Source organism: Carettochelys insculpta, chromosome 28, assembly GCF_033958435.1.
Source record: "Carettochelys insculpta isolate YL-2023 chromosome 28, ASM3395843v1, whole genome shotgun sequence".
In the NCBI taxonomy this organism is placed as follows: Eukaryota; Metazoa; Chordata; order Testudines; family Carettochelyidae; genus Carettochelys; species Carettochelys insculpta.
This window is the reverse complement of record NC_134164.1, coordinates 8547473-8571402: the sequence shown is the minus strand read 5'-3', so window position 1 is coordinate 8571402 and position 23930 is coordinate 8547473. Positions and strand designations below refer to the sequence as shown.

Genomic DNA, 23930 nt, shown 5'->3' with positions numbered 1-23930 from the left:
CAGTGCCCTGCCCCCTGAGGGAGGGGACCAGCCCTCTCACTGCTGCCCTGCATCCATCACTCAGTGCTGCTTCTGATTGCAGCCAGCAGGATCCTCTGCTCTCCCAGCATGAGTACTCTCAATTATCCAGAATATTTGATTATCTGGCAACCTTCTAGTCCTGTGGATGCAGGACATCAAAGAGTTTACTGTATCTCTGCCATCTCTAAGTGCATCATTGGTCAGTGGGCGCTACATTACATATTCTACCAAGAGAGTAGTATTTCCTACAATTCATTGCAATTCCTTAGTAAAATCAAATGTCTGGTGACATATGAAGAATAGTCAGTGATAACACTCTAGTTAGATGAAAAAGCCTGAGTGCGTTCCCCCAACAGAGAACTTACGTGGTAATAAGCTGATGCTACATGTGATCTTAAGATTTCTGTATTTTTCTCCATAAACATGTACATAGCTGGGCTGCATGTGCTACATAATGGAGGTATTTTTATTGGCAAGGAGAAGGCCAGATGTAGAAAATAAAGAAGCTGGAACCATTTTTGCAGCTATGTTGTTAGCACTATTAGCATACTCTCCTCTCAAACTGCCTAGAAAGCAGTGCTGTCACTACTCTGACATGGCCATGTGCTGTCCGTGCATTTGTAATTGCTAACTGATGTGGGAAGAAGGAAGAAATGGGGTACGCTCCTTGAAAGTGGCAAAATGGGAGGCAAAATGCTAACATAATGCTGTCATCTTCTCTCCCCTATCACTGAGCAGGTGTATGACATTGCATTTAGCCGTGCGGGTGGCGGGAGAGACATGTTTGCTTCAGTTGGCGCAGATGGCTCAGTGCGGATGTTTGACCTTCGTCATCTGGAACACAGCACCATTATCTATGAGGATCCGCAGCACCATCCGTTGCTGCGTCTCTGCTGGAACAAGCAGGATCCAAACTATCTTGCAACAATGGCCATGGATGGTATGGAGGTGAGGCACTGACAACTCATACTGTAGCCTTTTGCAGTTAGGTTTTATAGATGGGCTTACTGCTTAGTCGGTGCTGGTAAAGTGCTTTGAAGGAGTAGAGCACTTACACAAGTGCTTCATAGGGTATGTGGGACAGGGTTGTAGTTCAGATTTGCAAGAAGCCCAGAGTCTAATGTTGTTGTTCTATGGAGTTCTTCACTGCATTGTACACTGTTCACTTTCCAAATGTTTTGAAGATCTCATATGTGCTGAATTTCAATATACAGTACACTCAGTCTTAACCAGCATTCTATGGTCCAGAACTCTGAAATAAATAGCATTTTAACCATAAGCAAATTTTAGCTACGTTTTAAGTACAGTGTAGTGAGAGTAAGTACAAATAATTACAGCAAACAGAGTATAAGTGTACAGTGTACGATATTACTGTTGGTGAATAAAGTACTCTGCACATATTTTTGTTTGTTTACTATCTAATCTTGTTTTTCTTGAGTGCTGTGCATTGCTAGGCATACCTCTCTGTTATACAGAATATTTGAATATCTGGCAACCTCCTGGTCCCAGGGCTGCCAGATGAGTTTACTGTAAACGCTTCTGTAAAAGCCAACTTGATTCTATATGTCTGCATATTTATGTGCATCTGTAATATGCAGCTGTAGGTTTTGGGATGCTATAAGTTAGAGGAATTGCCATCCTCCTCTAACCTGCAGCTAATATTGAGACTGGTCTTTTTGCTTCTGAGCTGATACTCTTTTTAAGTTCCATCTTGCTCCAGGGCTTCAAAAGGCATGCTAAATTTTTCTGTAGCTTGACATTAACGAGTATCTCTCTTTGGAACTGTAACTTCATAATTCACTCTGCTCATATTACATATTATACAAGGTGTAATTGCTGAGTTCTGTAACTGCTTTCAAAAGACCTAGGCAGCCAGATACCTTTTTTAAAACAGCTTTTAGTCAGTTGTCTCTTTGCAGACCGCTGTTTTTATTTTGTCTGCCAAAATGTCTTGTTTTCTTCAGGAAACAAATAAACATTTTACTGTTGCTTCTGAAGGTTGTGATTCTAGATGTCAGAGTTCCTTGCACACCCGTTGCCAGGTTAAACAACCATAGAGCATGTGTGAATGGCATTGCCTGGGCACCTCACTCTTCCTGCCATATCTGTACAGCAGGTGAGCACAGAGAGAGCTGTTTGCTCAGCTCCTCCCTCTTTGGGTTTTCTGTTCCCTAGGAGCTTTCTGAAGGTATGACCCTCTATCCTAAGACTCCTGCATTCATTTCCGCTGTCTCTAATCAATTTTTGAGAAGGGGGGGGCTCAAAAACTGAGAGCCCTAGGTATATCCAACTGTCGTAGATGTTCATTTTATTGCCCCTATTTTGCAAAATTCTGCAGAGAAACTGAGAAGCTAAGCTGCTGCCTCTTAAGCAGTTTGTGCATTGGGTTATCCCTCTCTCTGGAAAATGAGGGACTGTGTCCCAGTGTCTGAACTGTGAAGGAAAGACAACGCCTTTTAAGTCATGAATGTTGGAGTTGTTCATTAAGGAATGCACGTAAAGCTAACAGCTAAACATTTTAAAGAGCTGTTTTCTCTCCTTGTAACAAGTTCCTAACAATACTCATTTCTTCATTTTTAGTTTGTGTGGAGGTAAGTGTTGCTACTGGCCAATGTCTTCAGCACTGTAGTGCTGTTCTCTGGTGAAGGTGTAATATATTTGCATACACAGATACTCTGTATATGACGCCTTTAAAATCCATCAGACCATATATTTGTTTTGGCTGTGTTTGTGGGTTGTGTTTGGAAAGTGATACTGATTTTTCTATGAAAACTGGGCATATCTCTTTGGAAACAAAGCTTAAAACCAGGTATGTTAAAGATTGTAAGGGTCTCCTAAATTCCATCTAGTTCATTCCCTTGGCCAGTGCAAGATTTTTCCTGCCAGTATGAGTGCTTTTTCCAACCTGGTTCTTAAGTGTGCCTGTTGATGGTGCTTCCACCTTTTTCCCTTGAGACTATCTCAGATGTGTAGTGGTCTAAAGATATATGCAGTCAAAGTTGGAGTGGAGTGGAGTTGTTCCATTTTGAGATCATTTGTTTTCCTGATATTTAGAAATTGTCCATTTCAACTTTTCACTCAGTATTTTAGCTTGCATTTGAGACTCACTCTGACTAGCCATGTAAATATGTCTCTACCTGTTTGAGATCACTGATTCTAATCCTTTCTTACCTGTTTCTAGCGGATGATCATCAGGCTCTCATCTGGGATATCCAGCAAATGCCTCGTGCCATTGAGGACCCTATCTTGGCCTACACCGCAGAAGGAGAAATCAACAATGTACAATGGGCATCGACTCAACCTGACTGGATAGCTATCTGCTACAACAACTGTCTGGAGATCTTGAGAGTGTAACACTATTGGTCTGTGCCAAACTGAGGCAGGGCTGTATAACTTCCTCTCCCCTCTAAAGTAAGAACAAAACATGTTTCAAGTGGCCAGTATCTTTTGTTGCTTTGCATCTACTGTTCCAAGAAACTGTAAAGGAGTTAATGGCAGGTGTCGGCTGTCCCTACAAGACTTGGAAACCGAAGAGATGCATCCAGCCTCTTGGACCTTCTGGGTTTTGATTTTAATATTTTTCTTTATTAAAAAATTCTGTATATCTGTTTGTTGACTGTGTTAATGAGCATTACAGGCTTTAAATGATTGTTTTAAGTTGCTGCATATATCCATGTGTTTTGTCACCCAGCTGAGGCAATACATCCAATTAATTTGATAGATGTAAGTGCAAAACTAGTTGGAAAGAAAAGATGTTAATATTAACCACCATCTTTGCAGGAATTTTTAATCATTCCTGTTACTGTCCCTGAACCATTCAAGCGTTTGTATGTTTTTATATATTGGACTAAATTTCTATTAAATAATTTCTTCACCCCATTCTTTTTGATATGTGATCCACTTCCACAAAGCCCAAAGTAGGATCTGTTGATAATGATGGGCCATAAGCATCATTGTAGGCTTCCTGGCATTAAAACTGCTGCTGTTACTGTTGCCTTGGCTATGTGCCCCGACCATTTGGTCAGAATCATCAGGTGCTGTGGAGTACTGTTACCTGTCACACAGGTCTTTCAGTTTAACCAATGCTAGAGGCAGTTGTTACTGTGGTAGGCCTTGCTATATCATAACTGAATTACTGTGTCTCCCCCTCAGCTGTTTTACTTAGCTGAATGGCAATAGGATTCATGGAGAGAAGGTGATTTTGAAAATATTTCTGGAAAAAATGGAATTTGTAATGGATTTTGGCTTGACACATCCAATCAAATGATTCCTCTAGAAAGCTTGCTATCTGAACCATTATAGAACAGTATCGTTTTCAAGCTTACTTGATTGCCAACTGTAATCTAAACGAAATTCTGTATGTAACCTATACCCTGGAGTTTCTTTTGCATTTGCGTCGTCATCTTGGGAGTTCTAGAAAGTGAAGTGCTTAGCCTTTGTCCCTAAAAGCAAGGAGAGAAGCATTAGCATTGTACTCTCAGATCTTGTTGGACGAATGTGATAGAAGTAGTCAGAACAACTGGCCTGCCATCAAAAGGCAAGTCATGTGCCCCCTGTAAAGGAAAGTGTCTTAAAGTAACACACAGGGTTGGATCTAAAATAGAAATTGCCCATTGTGCCTCTCAAATGGAGACCTTATTTTGGCTCTAGTTGTCATTCTTGAGTACTACTTCTCTTTTTTTGTAGGGGGAGCAGGATTGGTATGGTGTGGTGGGAGCTTTCTATTTTCGTCCAAGTTCTGTTTCTGAAATGGAAAGGTAAAATGGGGGGGGGGGGGGGGAGTTTCAGCCTTGTGTCACCATGATGCTTTATGATTAAAGCTGCTGATGGTTAGCAAAATTCTTTGTTTCTTAACATTATAGTAGTTTGAATGTTGTCATTCTCTTGCTCAGATGAGTCATCTTCAGTATCCTTTAAAAGAGAAGGTGACAAATTGAACACCTCACTGTGGTGAGGTCTGTGTACTGTAACAATACACTGAGCAGATGAGGTCAATATCGAAATCAGCTGACCCTGATCCTTACATTGAAAGACAATCTTGATAGTTGAGTGAAACCAAAAGCAGTCTTATACATAAGACACAAACAGGAAGCCTGATTCTTAGAAAGTGAATTTAAAAGTAGCTTCAGTTACAAACACCTTCTCTCCTCACTCCCTGGCCAACTGTCTTGCAACCACAGCTTTCTGTTTTGAATGCTCTGTTTCTCTTGTTCTGATACCTGGATAAACTGGGAAGACTGGCTGTGATGAGTCAATTACACTGAATCTCTAAAAGCTGGCTTCTCTTTGTTATAATCTTGTCTCTTTCTGGTAAGTGGCGGGGGGTGTTAGGGGAAAAAGCTTGTGACTTTCTAAACACCAGGAAACTGAATATACAAAAACACTATCTTATTTATCTGATCACTTTTCATTAGTGACAGACATTTACTCTTGTTTATAGTGTAGAGTCAACATTTCTCTGGGAGAATGAGGTGCATTCTGTTCAGTCTTACACATTGTCAGTAAAACTGGTTGCATTCTGACTGCAAAATTTGTATTGATGGGGGAGCCAGAAAGAATACTCTGTTGTTCAGATTCCTAGCTGTTGGAATGGTTACTGGTTAGAACACCAGAGGTGAATGTGGAAGCTAAGCAAACTTGCTCCATAAATCGTTGATACACAAGTGTGGGACCACATTTAAATTTTGTTACTCTTCAGAGTACAGCTGGCCCTTTTAAATTAGAGCTTTAATATTAAAGCACATTAGAAAAATGAAAGTTGCATTTCTCATAGCAACATTCATTTATATGGAGTAGGCTGCTTTAGTTCTGTTTGTAACCAGTGCAGCTCTCCCCACCTCACCTCCGCCAGTCCCATGGGTTGGGGCTGCAAAGTTGCCGGCACTCAATACTGCCACAAAAAAACACTACTTTGTAACAGTGTTAGATTGAAAAATCTTGCATATGTGTCTGAATACAAATGCTAGGCACAGCATATAAAAGCTAATCACGGAGTGTAAACCTTTTGCTTCCTGACTATGTGCAAAACTAAATGTGTTATGTAACATTGTAATAAGTTTTTTTCATTTCATTTTCTGGGGAAGTAGGGTTTTTGAAGAGATGCATGAGCACTATTTTGTATTTTAATAGTGGCAATTAGGCTCTGACATTTCATTCTTGTGTAAATTGTGTGGATAACGTTTATCTGCAGCCAAGCAGCAGCAACTCGGATTTCTCACAAGCCTGGGTTAACAGTATAGATGTACATCTGTTGTCTTCAGCAGGGAAAAACTATACTTAACATAATATTCTCTAAAATGAAAGCTTAATATTTGCAGAACCTACAGAGAATGTACCTACAATGATGGACCCCATAGATCTTAAATGTTTTTTTGTCTGCCATTTTCTCCAGCCTCTCATGTTGATAAGTTCATGTTTCAAGGAGAAACTTCAAATTTCTTGCAAACTGTTTATGGTCAGGCCAGATGCTGATCTTATGTAGTTTCTCTGCCCGCCCCAAAGCTATATTAGGCATAGGCTATTGAACGTGCTCATTGATACTTCTCTGTAGATTCTTGTATTGTGCCGATTACTGGGGTATCTGAATACCTTTGACTCACTCTTCCTTCCGATTCACATGGAGCAGTTTTAGCTGATGTGAGGAAGAGAATGCTTTTGCGTTAAGGAAAGTAAATAAACTCGCAGCTGAAACATCTGAAGGGATTTTTTCCAAAAATATAGTCCCACCTAAATTAAGAACAGAGTTTAGACTAATGAGAATGGGACACTAAGAGCCTTTGAAAATTAGACAATACGTCTCTCTTTCACAAGCTCTTATAAATAACTGTATGAAGTATGAATATCTTCATAGCTTCCATTAACAATAGAAGTCCTACAGTTATACACACTGAGAAGATCTCATTTTAGGGCCTTCCTCCATAAACTTCCTTGAAAAACATTTGTGTCTTTGCCTGCCTGTAGGGATTAGGCTCCTGATCCGGAGTTCCTTGAATGCAAAGGAAGCATTCCTGTAGACTTTACTGGATAATGAGTGGTCCTCTATCCTTGCTGGTGTTCAGTTGGCCAGTTGAGCTACCTACTGCTACCACCTTACTTTACATAAGTGGAAGCTAAGAGACATTGTGTGGCACAAACACTTGGTTTTCAGGAGCCATGTGGTAGCTTTGTGAGCATTACCTGAAAATTACCACAAGTCTTTCTTGTTAAGACAATGACATCTCTGTATAGCTTCAATACCCCAGTCTTCGTACTCTCATTAAAGCAATGAGGAAGAAGTTGAAATTGCCGAATTGGAATTGTTCACTTATTTTCATGACCAATTAATTCCCCCATTTCCCGTGGTATATATGGCACTGAGGGTTACTAATCCCAAAAAACCTCACAACAGATTCTATCTGCTGAATATTTCAATTAGATGTGGAAATCTTGCATGCTTCCTTTGTGCTGATGAATTTAAATATTTCAACCCATCTTACCACTTGCCAAGTCTCCATAAATATTATTTCTTCCATAGTTAGTGGAAATAATTGGATTCAGTGACTCATCTTGGTGATGGCCCTTTAAATGCTTGTGGGACTATACAGAGAGAGTGCCCATACAGAATTTTCCCTCAGGGTATGGGGAAGAGAGAAGATCTTAAACCTGTGGGTCTCAACCCATGGGCTGCCTGTGGATCAGTCAGCATACAGCTTTGGCCCACGTAACAGCTGCAGGGTAATTTACACATGGTTTATATTTGTGTGGATGCAGACTATGTAATGTAGAACTGTGTGTATGGCCAACAATGTTAAATAGGCAGAGAACCACTAGTGTAGACCTTTCCCAAGTGGCTGTGAGTTTGGCACAGAAGCGAGTTGCATAATAGGACTGAAGTGCCATTTCTCCTCCAACTTCACTAGTTCAATATAATTTCTCTGGCTAACTAGTTCCAGTTATTGGGATCCAGGGAAGCTGGGTTTTCAAAATAAGACCAACTATCACGTGGGCAGCTAACATATTTTGGTGACTTCCATCTTAATCTAAAATGAGGTGAGACTTTAGAGCTGGAGATGATGAGCTCGTGCATTAGTACATTAAAGCTCTATATTATTGACTTAAACTGGTCTGTGGTAGGTTGTTTCAATTAAACTTGCCCCAGTAATGTGCTACTATTTAATAGGCAAAAAATTGAGTGCTTTGACAATCTCTTGAGTAAGAAACTAGGGTCTCAAAGTACAGAAAGAGAGATTTACAGTTCAAGCTGTTCCTTAATTTAGAACCCCCTGGCCTTGTTTCTCATAAGAATGTGGAAATTCACAAACCTTTCAAAATTTAGTTGATTGCACATCAGCATTGTTTCTGATTACTTTTTTGAACACCTTGGATAATAAAGGTCAGCAGCCAGAAGAGATTCAGTGATAAAATAAATCCAGATGCTTGATCTGTAGATTTTTCTTAACTGGGATTAGGTTAGATTAATGTATGTCTATGTAATGTATTGGCATATATATATATATTTTTAAGACCAAAGTCCAAATATGTATACATTGAGGAAGCTGAGTATGCCTATTTACATGCTTGAAATGGCACTTTAGCAGATGTATTTTTATTTGGGATAGGAAGGGAATAACCTCTTCTTACCTTTAAGGCTGGAGTTTGACTCAACCTGTGTCTGATGCATAAAATGTTAAATACAGCGAGTTTCCTGATCGCTGAAGTTCCAAACTGGCATTGTTAGGCAACATATAGGGACCTCTTTCATGCCAGAACCACCTGAATAGCAACACCAAAAATGTGAGCACTTGAAAATGTTACTAATACTATAAAGCCGGGTGGATCTTTGGGGCAGCCGTCAGCCATTCTGGCCGCCTGCAGCGAAGGGACTGCTGGTCCTAGCAGTTAAAGACTCGAATGTAATTAGGCTCACAGACCACTCATTACCCAGCCATCGGCTAACAAGCGTGAGGCTTTATATTCTTGTTGGGACCGCTTGAGCACTTGCCTTTGCCACTTGCTGAAACAGAGCTTTCCTTGCTTCATTTGGGTACTTTTTATTATTGCCTCGTCATGTTTGGGGGCCCTGGAATTAGATGCCCTTTCAAACATATGGCAGTATTGAGGTGGTATGGGTAGATGAATTCTGCACTCTGCTTTGTTAATTCTTTAATGTCAGTAAAATGATGCAGCTTTCTGCAACTTAAGATGAAGAATTCAAAGATCATTAACTTATCAGAATTCTTTGGTATTATTTTGACCCTTTCAGTACAGTACAGGCAGAAATGGATAAATCTCAAAGTGCAGTTCAGTGTACAGTAGGGCTTATTCAATTGCTTATAGCCCCATGAAACTATTGAAAGGGTAGTTATCCTGCTACCTTTAAACAAAAGGATTCTGTCCCTTCAAACCCAAGAGGAGCATTATCCAGTTAGGGTATATCTGAATTGCTTTGGTTTCCATTCTCTGCAAGGTCATGGGTTCAAATCCCAATCTAGACATTTTTTTGACTGGCTGGACTGTGCTCTGTGTGAAATGAGGTGGTTTTCAGATCTGGATGGACCCCCTTGTTAATGTCTGCAGTAGGGATGTAAACAGTCAACCAGTTAGTCTCAACCTAAATGGATGATGCTTGCCATTTAGTTAACAGGAAGGAGCTGGCACAGCCCTCCACCCACTGTGGGCCAGGGTTGCTCCAGCCCTGCATGGCCTGCCGTGACCAGGGAGCATTTCAGTGCAGCCAGAGCAGCACTAGTCCATAGCGGACCCAGTGTGGGAGCACTGCAGGCAGGAGCACTCACAGCCTGGCCAGAGCAGACTCCATGCGCAGCAGCCTCAGGCATGCTGTGGGCAGGGGCTCTCCAGCCTAGCTGGAGCAGCCCCCATCTATTGGGAGAGAGGTGGCCATCCTCACTGGACCCGCCCCCCCCAACACACACTCCCCCTTATTTGATCTATTGGTTAAACTAAACATTTAACTGGTTAATTAAGTGGGATTTCACGTTCCTAGTCTTCAGGGAAGCCCATGGATTTAATGGTAGGTGACATTGGTGATGATAGCACTTATAAGGCACTTCTCCATGATTGCTTGACAACCAAATTTCCCTAGGGAAGGTCCATTCATAGGTGAGGCACACTGGCAAAGATACTGTGAATGAAGGAACTTGCATTGTCCGTGCTGTAGCTAAAGAATAGCTGTCTCAGGTTTTTGATCCAGTACTTTTCACCAGCTCTGAAATAACTGACAATTGTAGTCAGAGCATAAAAACGAGCTGCTTTAAAAGAGAGTTACATGCTATGGTGTTGGACTTTCAGAGAGACTTCAGTCTGCCTGGTATCTCAGATTGATGCTTGGTATCTATGTGCCACAGGAGGCAATCTTGAATTTCCTTGCTATTGAGAAAATGGCATGTATGCATGACGTCCTTTTCTGACAAGCTGATGAAGGGCATGGCTAAGCTTTTAATTCTTGCAAGATTCTGCAGCCACAACAAATTACAGGCCCTGTATAGTTCCATCTCTTAGAATTTCACTTTTCCTGTCTCTAAAATAGACAAGCTTTCCTTATGTGAGAGACAGTAACTGGTCAGGCAAATCCAAATGAAGGCATAAAGAACTTGCTAAACAAAGGGGGAAAGACTTCAGCAGTAAATAGTGTTGCTGTGAAGCACTGTGTTTTTTCTGTTTTTTGGGAATTGTTGGTTTCTGTTTTGACAACCAGGTGAACATGAATTGTGGTATCTGCTATTTTCAAGGAACTTTTTTAACTTGGGTTGCCAGCAGTGTGCAATGTGATAATTGAATCTGTTGAGCTGAAGCTCTTTTACCACTAGTAGTTAAGTAGATGTTCACTTTTGTTACGTGTGTTCTTCTTATATTCCCATTTAAAGTCTCATTGTGATTACTTCTTGAAGGTGTGATCTTTGTAGCATGATTGTACAAACATACATATGAAATCCAGCTTTCTTGTTCTCACTGAAATATGTTAAGCAATAGCGATTTTACTACTGTCATGCATAGCCTAGAGTATTTGCACTCTTTTTTCCTCCTTTTTTCATATTGCTTGAGATTTGCAACTTTGCTAATATACTGTACTAGAGGAATCATAGCATCCCATTATCAGGAGACCCATATATGTTGCCACAAGTAACTGCATTGTCCTGGTATTCCTCTGGATTTTTAATGGAGAAACTGTGTGAAAGGTTTTGTTTACAACAGATTTTAACACCCAAACCCTGGAACCTTATTATTGAAACCCTGTAAATTAAGTCAGTCTTTTTTGAAACAGCTTGAAAGTGGAATATTGCATCCTTTTATGCTATTTCCTGCTTCCTATGTACTTTTATTCATTTTTTAACCTTTTTTAAGTTTCAGCCTCCTATGTATTAGGTACAGTATTTTCTGCCTTTCATACTTTGTAATAAAATGGAACATTTATAAATCGACTGCAGTTTGCTGTGTGGTGAGTTAAAACTGATTTCAGGTGAGCAGGAAGCTGCTTAAAACATGTTGATTTTTGTTGTGTGTGTCTTGTACAAGTTATTGGTTTATATTTAGGGGTTTCCTGGGCTACTGAAGTTCACTGTCTCTGTTCTCATGTGTCTAGTCCCAGATAGAACTGAACCCATTTAAAGTTGTTTGCTAGTAGTTCATGTGACAAACGGCATACCAATAGATCAGTTAATAGAGCTACATTTGAAAAGCACTGAAATGATCAGTTAATGTAACATAGAGGTTTAATACTTTTCAGGTATTTATTCTTTAAAAATACCTCTCCCCCTCCAAAAAAAAAAACAAAACCCTTTTTCTTTGGATTTACCTCTCATTCAGGATGTTGGCCTTCATTAGATAGCACTTTCAGTGTTCAGTAGTAATCCACTGGTACCTGTCTATAGTGATCAAATAGAGTGGAAGTAGGATTATTTTTAGTTCAAATGGTAACTTGATCCATGAGGTTTTGATCAGCCATGAGTTTAGGACAAAATCACTGTCCAATCTAATTGTGGAAAGCACTGTTTGTCAACTACTCAGTCCCTCCAGTTTGATTAGCTTCTGAAGAGGCACCCTGCCTTCTCTGAATGAAGCATTTGTTTTGTATAATATGGTGAAGAGTTCAACTGGTGTCTGAATCAGAAGTGCCACTTTACTTCATAAGATAAGTATAAAATAGGTATGTGCTGAGATTAAACAGCTTTCATGTATGTAAATAAATGCATAGTTAGAGTTTATGGAACTACCAATCTGTTTTCCATGAAAATAAATTTGTTTCTGGGTCTCTGTCTGCCCTCTTATGCTTAAAATTTTAGTTTCAAAGGAAATGCTTACTAAATTTTATGGCCTTAACAAAAGGAATTACCTCTGAAGATATGAATGGGATACTCCTGGCAAAACAGACTTCTTGTTCCAGTAATCAAAGTTGAGAGAGATATTGACGATATCCTTTTTTATTTATATTTGTCATAATATACTGAAAGGTTTTACCTTAAATAAGTGTTTTAACATCCCCCACAGAGCTGCTTTCAGGATCTAAACTTCACCGTTCTCCAAAGAAACCTTTCCCAACTGCCGTCCCACAGTTATTGCTCTATCCTCCTGACTTCTCCCTGCAGCTATTGCTGGTAGAGTGTCATGTCAATAATGTTTTAGTGTATCAGGGTGTAACAAGTAAGTGGTCTCCTGCTTAGGAGAAATAAATTTGTTTGCATTTTTAAGCCTTCCTGATTTGCCTTGTATAGCTGTATGCACTGGCTATGTGAAATCCAGCAAAGCCCAGAAAATGGCTGTTCTTGGAGGACTGACTTGTGCATCCGGACACATGGTGAGAGAAGTATTTGTCACCTTGATCATCTTTCTCATTCCTCGTGAACCCCAAAGGTACATTTCAGTGGGCAATCGTCATGGGCCTGTTTCCATGTATGGTATCTGCAAACAGCTCCCTCCTATGCCTTTCAATCCTTTATTCTTGTGATTTGTTGAATTCTCCCCCATTTTTTAACATCCTTCTGGAGTTGCAGACCCCCAAACCAGACATGGGATTTCCAGTAACATCAGACCAGAGCCAAATATAGAAGCAATAACTTCCCTACTCCTACTCTTTACTGCTGTCTATATATCCAAGGATTATATTAGCTCTTTTAGCCACCATATCTAACTGGGAGCTCATGTTCACCTAACAATCCATTGTAAGTTTGTCACCCGCAAACTTCATCAGTAATTATTCTGTTGATTTCTAGGCCATTGAAAAAAATGGCAAAGAGTTAGGATCCAGGACAGATCCCTGTGGTACTCCATATTCCCTGTGTTGATTCTCCATCTAAGGTCTCAAATGTAATCTATCAACCTGTTTTTAATCCATTTAATGTCTCATGTTGATGTAGTATTCTGTTTACTTAAAATGACATGCAGTATCAAGACAAATGCCTTATAGAAGCCTTCACTATGTTAATGGTATTATCTTTTTATCATTCAAACTTGTAAATTAATGTAAAGTGTGTATAGTTTGACAAGATCTACTTTCCTTAAAACCAAGTTGATTGGCAATAATCATATTACCTGTGACAGGCTGGATCACAAGGATTCCTTTGGGATTGTCAGCCAGCGTGCTGATCTTACCACTGAGCCCATCTACCTACCCTCTCTGGCCCCCAGTACCATGTCCTGCTGGGCTAAAAGCTCTGGTCTCCCCCAACCAAGGCACAGAGTTGGGGTAACAGCCCCCTAGTAGAGCAACACAGATACTGAACCAGCACAGCTATCAAGCTTGTGACATTAGAACACAATCCCTAGAAAGGACTAAAACCCCAAATAAATCTCCATTACTCTGTATAAAAGTTTTTTACATAGAGAACGCTTATAAATTCAGTCTTTATTAATGAAAGAGATTTCCAGTGTGGTTGCGCTGCCTGCTCCCGCCCAGTTTTTTATGCTGGGTTTGATAGTAAACAAATGTGTTTATGCATATAAAAAGTAGGATTTAAGTAATTCCAAGTGAAAACAGACAGCTCAAAGTAGGTTACTAAGTCAAAATAAACAAAACATGTCAGCTAGTCCAAATATACTAAAACTTGTTACATGCAAATTCTTACCCTAACAGTTGTTCTACTTGCCTCTTTCACAAGCTAGGAAGCCTCCTAGCTTAGGCCCAATCCACCTATTCAATCTTTGATGTTTCCAACATCTATTGTGGATGGTAAGTGAGGGGGAGGGGTCATGTGGCATCTGGCCACCCCTCTATAGTTGGGTTCTCCCCTTCATATACCTTTGCCTTAAGCAAGAATTCTTTGTGGTTTGTTCAAATTTTTCCTCACTTCGAGTTGAAAAGTACCAGATCCAAACTGCATCCCAGCATACACGTTTATGTAGGATCAACCACATTTTTGCCTTACAGGAAAAACAAAACTATTCACAAGACAGTGACTTGATAACTCAGTCATTAAGTTCCTAATGTACCATTAATGACTTCTACTAGAATACCTGGACTAATAAAACAGATTCCCACTTACTATTTCTAACTTCACATACAAGAAAGCTACATGCACACAAATAGGATATGTAGATTCAGCAGATTGCAGCTTTTAAAATGACCTGCCACATGATGAACTTCAGATAAAGCAACTTTGAGTTCAGCACGTTTGTATTCATAAGCCAATTTTCATAAAGCACAAGGGCCTGTGGCATTACCCTGTTTGAATTCTTTATTAATAGCTCCATATTGAGCATTCCATGATTTTGCTGTGACTGATCTCCTGATGACAGACTTGTACCTGTTTTATGCTTTTAAAATGTTGACACAACTTTAGTTTTCTTCCAGTTGCTTGGAGCTTCCCCAGTATCCTAAGACTTTTATTAAAATCAATATTAACAATCTAGACCTCCTCAGTTTCTTAAAACATTTTGTAACTTATCCAGATCCGTTGACTGAAACATGTATGTCTTTGTAGCTATTATTTAATGTTCTTTACTTTTGGAGTGGAAAATGTTTCATCATATGATTTGGATACATGGTCTGACTTTTTCCCAACTACAGAACAGAAATATTTATTGAACACTTCTTCCTTTTCTACATCACTATGAGCAAGAATACCATTTCCATCTAGTAACGAATAAGTGCCAATGATAGGTTTCCTTTTGTTTTGAGGTATTCAAAAAAAAAAAAAAAAAGCTTATCCATAACTAATAGATTTTTCCTTGTAGCAAATTGATACGGGAAGCAAAAAGGTAATTCTCGCTAATATAAATTAGAAGCTATCAACTTTCCCTTTTTTCCATTTATTCACAGTAAACCCTCAATTTTAAGGACCCCAATTTAGCAGACTTTGGGAACGGACATCCATCAGCCCCCCTCCGTTGCTCCCAAAGCCTGCTTAAACAGGGTCTGTAAAATCCTAAAGCCCACCTCCCACCCCCCAAAAAAATGGTAAGGGACTTCCTGGGTCGCACCACAGCTGAACCCTCCATGGCAGCCTGGACCACTGCTGGAGCTGCCACGTGCTCCTCCCACCAGGGGTGGGGGTCATATGCATCCCAGCCCTGGTGGGAGGAGCACGTGACAGCTCCAATGGCGGTGGCGGCTCTTTCAGCTGCACAGCAGGAAAACTCCAGCTGTGCACACTGGGGTCCCAACCACAGTGGCATCCCCGTCACCATGCAGCAGTGAGGTTGGTAGGCTCCAGTGGCTCCTCCAGCAGTGGTGGCTCCTCTGAGTCATGGGCATTTTTGGGGGGTAGGGAGTGGGCCTGGGAGAGCCTGGTGGGGGTGAGTGGGCAGTAAACACTCTAGTGGACATTGTTTTAATGGACACCCCTTCCCCCCATTAGTCTGTTTTAAATTGAAAGTTTACTGTATTGGGGTTATTATTGGTGCTTTGGCTTCCCCTCCAAGTCAGGCAGTTTTAACCAATGTAGCCGATTTTTTCTTTTTGTGGTTTTGGGGCATGAAAATGTCCTTGAGCAGTTCCCAGTTAGCATTGATCTTTTTTTTTTTTTATTTGTTTCAGTTCTTTCTCCCAACTGATGTAGTCTTGATGTAATTATTTTCAGCTTTGTAAATTCTGCCTTTTTAAAGCTCTGAGGGCATTACTGGTTGAGGCCTCTATTCTCCGCACATCTTAAAAAAATGTAATCAAGTCATGATCACATTATGTTTAAGCAACCACCAACTTTCAATTTAGAGATCAGTTTGTCTATATCTGTAAAGGTGAGGCCTGAGCCAGAATTCTGCATTGGATGCAACGCTCTTTTTATGGTAGAAAATTGTTATCTATTTTTAGAAATTCCAATGAGGTTTTCATACATGGCTGCATGAGACATTCACCATAAAGCATCCAGATTGAAATCCGCCATGATCAGTTTTTATTTTCTCCAGATGGATGGGTGTTCATCATATTGTGTGTGCTTTAGGGGTATATAGTAGGTCCCATCAATTGTTCCATCTTGTACTGTTTCTGATCTGGGCACTATTTCCAGATCTGAAAAATGGGTCTGCCCCACAAAAGCTCATCACCTAATAAATTATTTTGTTAGTCTTTAAAGTGCTACATGACTGCTGTTTTGTTTTGTGAAGATGCAGACTAACATGGCTACCTGTCTCTGTGTGACTAACAAGCATTCTGGATCCTTGATTTTGAGTTCTGCCTCTCTGAAACAGGTAATGCCATTTTTGATTATATCATCCCCCAGGACTTTTGCGTACTGAGCCCTTCATATACAGGAGGGTACAGCTCCTAATTCTTAAATAAAAAGGCTAAGAACAGCCCATATCAGGGTGGTCCCTCTTCTGGGGCTCTTATAATGGGCCTCTCTTCTGGAAGTAAGCAGTAGAAGAGCTACTGAAAACTATATTTGCTATATTTAATCTAAAATTGCAATGGTTTGGGATTTTGGAAAAATGGGCAGGGCCCTCGAGACTGAGTTAGGAAAAGCAGCCAGGGTTGCCCAATATACCATAGGCAAATATTTCCAAGAAAGCTTGGCTGGGAATTAAAGGACTATACGAGTAACCCAGAGATACCAGACGTCACCTTCTGGGCAGGTAATATTGAATAAAAGTAGGAAGATGTCACTTTGCTGTGCTGTGTCAGTGGGTCCACTTCTGGTGTCCTGTTGGGCAGAGGCCTGTACTCTTGAGCACTCCAAGATAACAGGAATTCCAGTTCTGTCTGCTGTAGACAAGGTGGAGAGAGGTAAAAACAGTGAACATATTGGATTAGTCCTAACAAAAAAAAAAAGTCTGTGTACAGTTGAAGTACTTTAAGACCATGTGTGGAAAACGAGGTGAACAGAACAGGCAATTAATAGGCCATAGTTGGGGTGGTAAAGTAGGACTAATTGGTGAACAAAATGAGGGGATGGGCTGTTCTAGTCAGCACTGTCTTTTGGGGAGCCTTGAGAGAGATTTCAGCTGTGGGAGAAGAGATCAAAATGTCCGGGCATGTGTGGACTGGAACAAACAAGCTTGGTGTGATTCTTCAAGCCCCAGCTCTGAGTTACAGGAGAATCTTAATCTTCATTTATTTTTCTTTTTAAATGAAGTAAGTTTCTAGTGTTCCTGGTGAATAGTATAGGCTAGGGGTGGGAAACCTTCTGCCTGTAGGCCCGATCCAGGCTGTGGGTTGCCTGGATTTGGCCCCTGAGGCTTCCTCCATGACTGCTGGTTTTGTTTTGTTAGAATACAGACTAACACACCTACCTCTCTGTTACAGGCCAGCGTGAGGCAAGCCAGGTCCAAAACCCACTCATGGGCTCTGCCTGTTGGGAAAAAGAACCAGCCCTGCATGCTGCTGGTGCCCCAACTCCATCTCCCCCTTCCTTAAACTGGGGGAACTACAGCAGGGGCAAGGGCTGGAGGCTTTTCCTCGGTTGCTCTGAAGGGCTGCAATTACAGCCAGTAGCTGTGGAATCTGTTGCCTAGAAGTGGGGGGGAGAAAGAGTGATATGAAGACATCCTATTTGTTAGCGAGTGACTGCCAAGTACAGCTGTCTATTCTTCCTGCCCGATTTTTCAGGCCTCTTCTCAGCCCCCAGTAGGTGCAGGGGCTGCACCAGGGTAGCTGACTGCAAAGGAGGACTGCAATCAAGTAATGAAGCTTGGAGGGAGGTTTCTGAACTCTTCTTTGCCCCCGTTTTAATTAATTAAATTAAACAGATCTGCGCCTCCTTGTTCCTAGTGCCTACAAGGCAAGGCAGCTCTACAGTCCGGGCAGACATCTCCCTTCTTCGTACCTCGGCAACACATTACAGCAGGCGGGACCCAGGGACCAGACATCCGTCACTGTGATTGGCAGGCTTTCGGGGCGGGCCCAAGCGGATTCCAGCCCCCTGACGCGAAGGCGGGGGACTATCAATCTGATTGGCGTTAGGGGCGGTTAGCAGAAGCTCGTCCCCTGTGATGGGCATGGAACAATTCGCCCTCCCCTCCCCCGCAACATGGAGGGAGGGACGGTCTTGAGTCGCTGCCTCTGATTGGCAGGCGGCCACGTCGGATGGGTGGCTCGGCCCCAGTGATTCGCAGAGGAGCCACGGGTCGGCCCCCGTGATTGCCAGGCGGCAGCGGGTGCGTGCGCGCGCGCGCGGCGGCCGCCGAGCGGTTTGTTTTGCCGTTACTCTGCGCGCCTCGCGGAGGCGGCGAAGGGGACAGACCGGGCCTCTCTTTCGTCAGCCCGGTTCTGCCGGGGGGAGGGGCCGCTGCGAGGCGACGTTGTCTGCGGCGGCCCGGGAATGCGGCGGCGGCGACGGCCCTGAGCCCTCCCCACGTCCCCTCCTCCCGGCCGCCATGGAGCCGCGGCCGTGACAGCCTGCAGCCGGAGACAGCGCGCCGGAGTCGCAGCAGCCGCCTCCTGCCGGGGAGCGGGCCAGGCCGCCGCCGAGATGGGTAAGGGTCAGGTGGGGGAGGGGCGGCGAGTCTGAGGGGGAGGTGTCAGCTCGGTTGTGGGGGAAGGGCTAAGGGCTGGGGGAGCGGAATGAGCGGGGAGACTGCGCACGACCGGGCCTCACTGTGAGGGGCGCATGGAAAGGCTCTGCCCCCCCCCCCGGCATGTGGGGTACCGCTGAGAGCCCCTCCCCCCAGTGAATGTGTCCGTCCACTGGGCTGTAGTTTGCACTCACCTGTCGCGACGAGGCCACTCGGTCCCTGGGGTGCGGTAGCGGCTGGAGCTCGCCTGGGCCGGGTGCACGGGCTGTGTTTTACCTAACAGGGCTTCCCCCGCAAGCTTGGGGGAGACTCGGGTCGTTCATCTCATGAGCCCGCGGCACTGTGTATCCCGCGCGGCCTCTCGTTTGTGGGCTGGTGGGCACGATCTCATCTAAACCCCCATCCACCTTGTTATGCAGATCTTCTCCCCCCGACCCGAGATACTTATTTCAGATCGGTAAAGAACATAATTGCTAAAGGGACTCATACAGGGATGGATGGTGCCAAAAAACCTGCCGTGATCATTTATGTAATAACTTGGATACACGATGTTTGTCTACCGCCAATAGGTAGTAATTGTCTTATGCCCTTAAACGCGAGTTTGCATCCCTTGAATCTTTCGTTTATCTTGTTTTCTGTAACAATGGATGCAATCATCAGAGCTTTCTAGAGTTATTTTTTAAATTCTGCCAAGTGGTTTGTCTTGTGGCAGAGAGTTCCATTGGTTGATTAGGTATGTGGAAAACTATTTCTGCTGCTCGTTTTAATATATTTTACTTTCAGTTTTATTGTTCTATTATAAAAAGGTAAATAATAGCATCACAGATATTATTTACTGGTATACCTTTATCACATCCTCTTTTTATCTCATCCTGTTAAGAACACAAGAATGGCCATAATGGGTCAGACCAAAGGTCCATCCAGCCCAGTAGCCTGTCTGCCAGGTGCCCCAGAGGGGATGGACTGAAGACAATGATCAGGCGATTTGTTTCCTGTCATCCATCTCAAGCCTTTGACAATCAGAGGCCAGGGACAGTATTCCTACCTTTGGCTAATAGCCTTTTATGGACCTAACCTCCATGAATTTATCTAGCTCTTTATTAAATTCTGTTATGGTCCTAGCCTTTACAGTCTCCTCAGGCAAGGAGTTCCACAGGTTAACTATGCGCTGAGTGAAGAACTTTCTTTTACTAGTTTTAAACTTGCTACCCATTAATTTCACTTAGTGTTCTCTAGTTCTTGTATTATGGGCACAAGTAAATAACTTCTTCTTATTCACACTCTGCACGCCTGTCATAATTTTATATACTGCTATGATGTCCCCCCTCATTCTCCTCTTTTCTAAACTGAAAAGTCTCAATCTTTTTAGCCTCTCCTCATACGAGACCTGTTCCAAGCCCCCTAATCATTTTAGTTGCCCTTTTCTGAACCTTTTCCAGTGCCAGAATATCTTTTTTTAGGTGAGGAGGCCACATCTGTCGGTATACCATAGATTTATATAAGGGCAGTAAGATACTCCTTGTTTTATTTTCTATCTCTGTTTTAATAATACCTAACATCCTATTTGCCATTTTGACTGCCTCTGCACACTGTGTGGATGTTTTCAAGGAACTATCCATGATAACTCCAAGATCTCTTTCCTGATTAGTAACAGAGAGGGAGCCGTGCTAGTCTATATACTATCAAAACAAAAAAGCAGTCAAGTAGCACTTTAAAGACAAACAAAATAATTTATTAGGTGAGCTTTCGTGGGACAGACCCATTTCTTCAGACCATAGCTATACCATTAGCCCCCATCATCCTGTTATTAAATCCCGCTTGAAAGCCATTCTTGAAGATGGTTGAAACCAATATTGCTGCCCTATCCACTGGCCTATATCTCCAGCAAGTTATAGTGGTTCTCTTATTGCCTGATAGTATTTGACATTTACTGATGTTTGAGGAATATAAACATTGAGGTTTTTAAAACCAATATGAATTTTGATTGTCTGCTTAAAATACTTATTTAAAAAGTTAGATCAGGAGCTTGGAAGATATTACAACAACATACAAATAAAAGAGAAACTTTTTCAAACTCTCATGTTGAAATTTAGATGCTACTGTACTGAATTGTGAATGAGCATCCACACGGCTGCTGTGACTGAAATTGTAGAAACTTAGCACCTCTGAGAGTCAGGCCCCGGATTTTGAAATATGAATCTAGGTGCGTCACTATAGGCACCCAAACATGTACATTTTGGTCATAGCCTTGATGGCAGCCTGGAATTCCATCAGAGTCTTCAGTGTGAAGGTTCCATTCAGACCTGGTTTTTCCAGTCCAGACCCAGTTATATAGTATGGTATTATATAGTACTATATGATTCTTTACATTGTTCCATTTAGCTCTGCTTTTTTCCCTAAATTGTCCTAAAAACTTAATATACTGGATAGTTGATGGTAATATTTGATTTGCAGTTTTAGTTAACTCCGCAAATGGTGCTGAAGTATGTTTGAGTCTCTGGCACTTTATAAGAAGTTGCCACTCAACTTAATTTCTGTATAAAGGTTTTCAAAGAAGCTGGTACTGTTTTTGTTAAATAAGAAACCTGTGCCTGTATTTGAGAAGCAGTGGGGAGAGCGGTGTTGAGATTGAATGGCTTGTCCTAGACCTAGAATGAAATGTTCTTTGCAGGCCCAGCTGCAGTTGTCTTTCCCTCAGTCTTTTTTCCTGCCTGTGTCATTTCCTTCCCTTGGCTCACACGCTTACCGGTAAGCAGAGCTTTTAGGCTTTGTTGCATTGACAGTCACTCTAGCATTATGGGGGAGGGGAAAAAATAAGCCTGCCCTTTACAACCAGTTTTCAACAGTTTTCTATGCCTTGCAGTCAAGTAAGTGCAGTTCTGGCCTGTTTATGTGACTAGTGACTTGCAGATTTTTGAAGACACTGTCAAATGTAAAGAGACAAATCCCTGAAAGTGAAATTTATGAATTACCTTAGAACTTCTCTAATGCAACGTTACAGTGCCCAGAAGTCTGACTTGAGGATTGAAGCCTTTATGCTAGGTGTTTTCCACACACTTAGTTAAAACCAACCCTGGGACATGCAGTGCAGTTTTGTATCATTCATAATTTACTTTTACAAAATACCTAGGGTATATTGATTGCTGTGCACTGAAGGACAGTAAATTAAAATTGTCCAATCTAAAGTTTTGGCTGTTTTGCTGTTTCTAACTTGTAAAATTCATTGATTGCCATGGGTTTCCCAGTCACTTGGTCAAACTAACTTGGTGCCTCTGTGTTAAAATGTGTGCCTCTTTCTTCTAAGTAAACAATAGATACTACTGTCACCATCTCTACCATTCACATACCATGCAGACTGGTTTACAATGGTTTACATGCTTCCTGTTTTTAACCAATGTGCAGATGCTTCTATGCTTTGTTTGCTGAACTTTGATATTTTTTTTTCCAAAACTATTTCCATCCGTGCTACAGCAAATTTGTTGACTTGGTTTATTACACAGATCTGAATGAATTTTAACTGAAATAAAGGCTTTACACAAGGAATTACTTTACCTAAAAGTAGTAATTCCTCTTTATCAATGTTATGACATCCTGGAGTGTAGTTTCAAAAACATGAAAAGCATTTCCTGGACAACATCTTTCCTGCACAAAGCAGAACTGTTTCCCCAGACCTACTGGAGACGTAGCAAAACAGGGTCCCTCAGTGCTCTTCAAAAGTTGCTTAGATTTCATTTGTAATAACTTCCGCATTGTGCCATAAAACTGATAGCACTGCAAATACTTCACTTATTTTAAAAGCTAAGGCTGTAAAATCTTAATTATATTAACATACGATTCGTATAAAAATAAATGAAGCCCTTTGGGTGTATATTTCCTTTGCTAGACAGAGCTTATCTGAAGCTATATTTCCATATAAAATGAGTTAAAATGAAATATTTGTTTTACAGCAAACCGAATACCAGGGAGTGGTGTCTGATCTAGATTTTCTACCTTACCAAAATGAACTTTAAAAAAAGTATCATGTTATAGCATTGTGGAGCATTAAGCCAATCAAACTGCCTACTTTACTGAGCGTTTCTAGCAGTCTCACTTAATTTTGGGGTTGCTGTGAGTCTCTGAAGGACATCAAAATAAGCAGTCTACAGTTAAAACTACAGTACAGCATTGTATCAGAACTTGAAGGGGGTTCCATGTTCTTGAACTTTTTCTAAGTTGCATGATTGGACATGAATGTGTCAGGATATGTAATAGATCACATGTGAAACTGTTGTTGTAAAGGCAAAGGATGAATCCAAAACTTGAAATTTCCTTTCATAGCCCAGTTCTCTAACACACTTGAAAAACACAATTTGAAACATAAATCTTGTAAGCAGCTACGTTGATAACATGGTATCATCTATAATAGTCTTTGTTTATACAACCATATTACTTGGTAGGCTCAACAATTCTAGTACTAGATGTTAGCATTTGTATCCTTGTGGTCCACCAATGTGTGCCCAAGCCACATTTGTGCTATTGGCTGTACTCTCAGTTAGTATCCCAAACCCATAAATTTGCTTGTGGTTTTACAGTCACATTTTCCTACAGGTTGAACCTCTCTTATCCAGCATCCTTGGGACCTTACCAGAGCTGTGTAAGAGAATTTTCTGAATGAGGGAAAGTCATCTTCCCTCAGCACCCCCAGCCGACTCTTCACTGACCACAGGTCCTGGCAGCCTGGTCCCAGCTTCTGGCTGACCCTGGGTCCTAGCAGCCACCGTCTGCAGTGGCTTGCCACTGCCCACACATCCCAGCAGCCTGCAGCTGTTCACAGCTGCCAGCTCTGGCTTCTCGCAGGTCCCAGCACCTAATGGCTGACAGCAGGCACAGGCTTCCTGGACCCACAGGCAGCAGGGAGCCCAACGCAGCAGCTGACAGCTGGTGCAGGCCACCAGAGTCCATGGGCTTCTGGACCAGGGATATTGCTGGATAAGAGAATTCCGGTTAAGAGAGGTAGAACCTGTAGTTTTAAACTTTCTCCTTTTTATTGA

General features: G+C 41.8%; 2 protein-coding genes across 2 annotated transcripts in view; both read left to right on the top strand.

Annotated features, from left to right (window-relative positions):
- The window catches only part of DCAF7 (DDB1 and CUL4 associated factor 7), a 31909-nt gene extending 20471 nt beyond the window's left edge, over nucleotides 1-11438 (top strand). The window contains exons 5-7 of the mRNA XM_074979350.1: nucleotides 760-969; nucleotides 2020-2137; nucleotides 3203-11438. Of these exons, the coding sequence (XP_074835451.1) occupies nucleotides 760-969; nucleotides 2020-2137; nucleotides 3203-3375 (501 nt within the window). The 3' untranslated portion in view covers nucleotides 3376-11438. The remainder of the gene's footprint in view (nucleotides 1-759; nucleotides 970-2019; nucleotides 2138-3202) is intronic.
- A 7112-nt stretch (nucleotides 11439-18550) lies between these two features.
- The window catches only part of MAP3K3 (mitogen-activated protein kinase kinase kinase 3), a 60094-nt gene continuing 54714 nt past the window's right edge, over nucleotides 18551-23930 (top strand). The window contains exon 1 of the mRNA XM_074978798.1: nucleotides 18551-18861. Within this exon, the coding sequence (XP_074834899.1) occupies nucleotides 18858-18861 (4 nt within the window). The 5' untranslated portion in view covers nucleotides 18551-18857. The remainder of the gene's footprint in view (nucleotides 18862-23930) is intronic.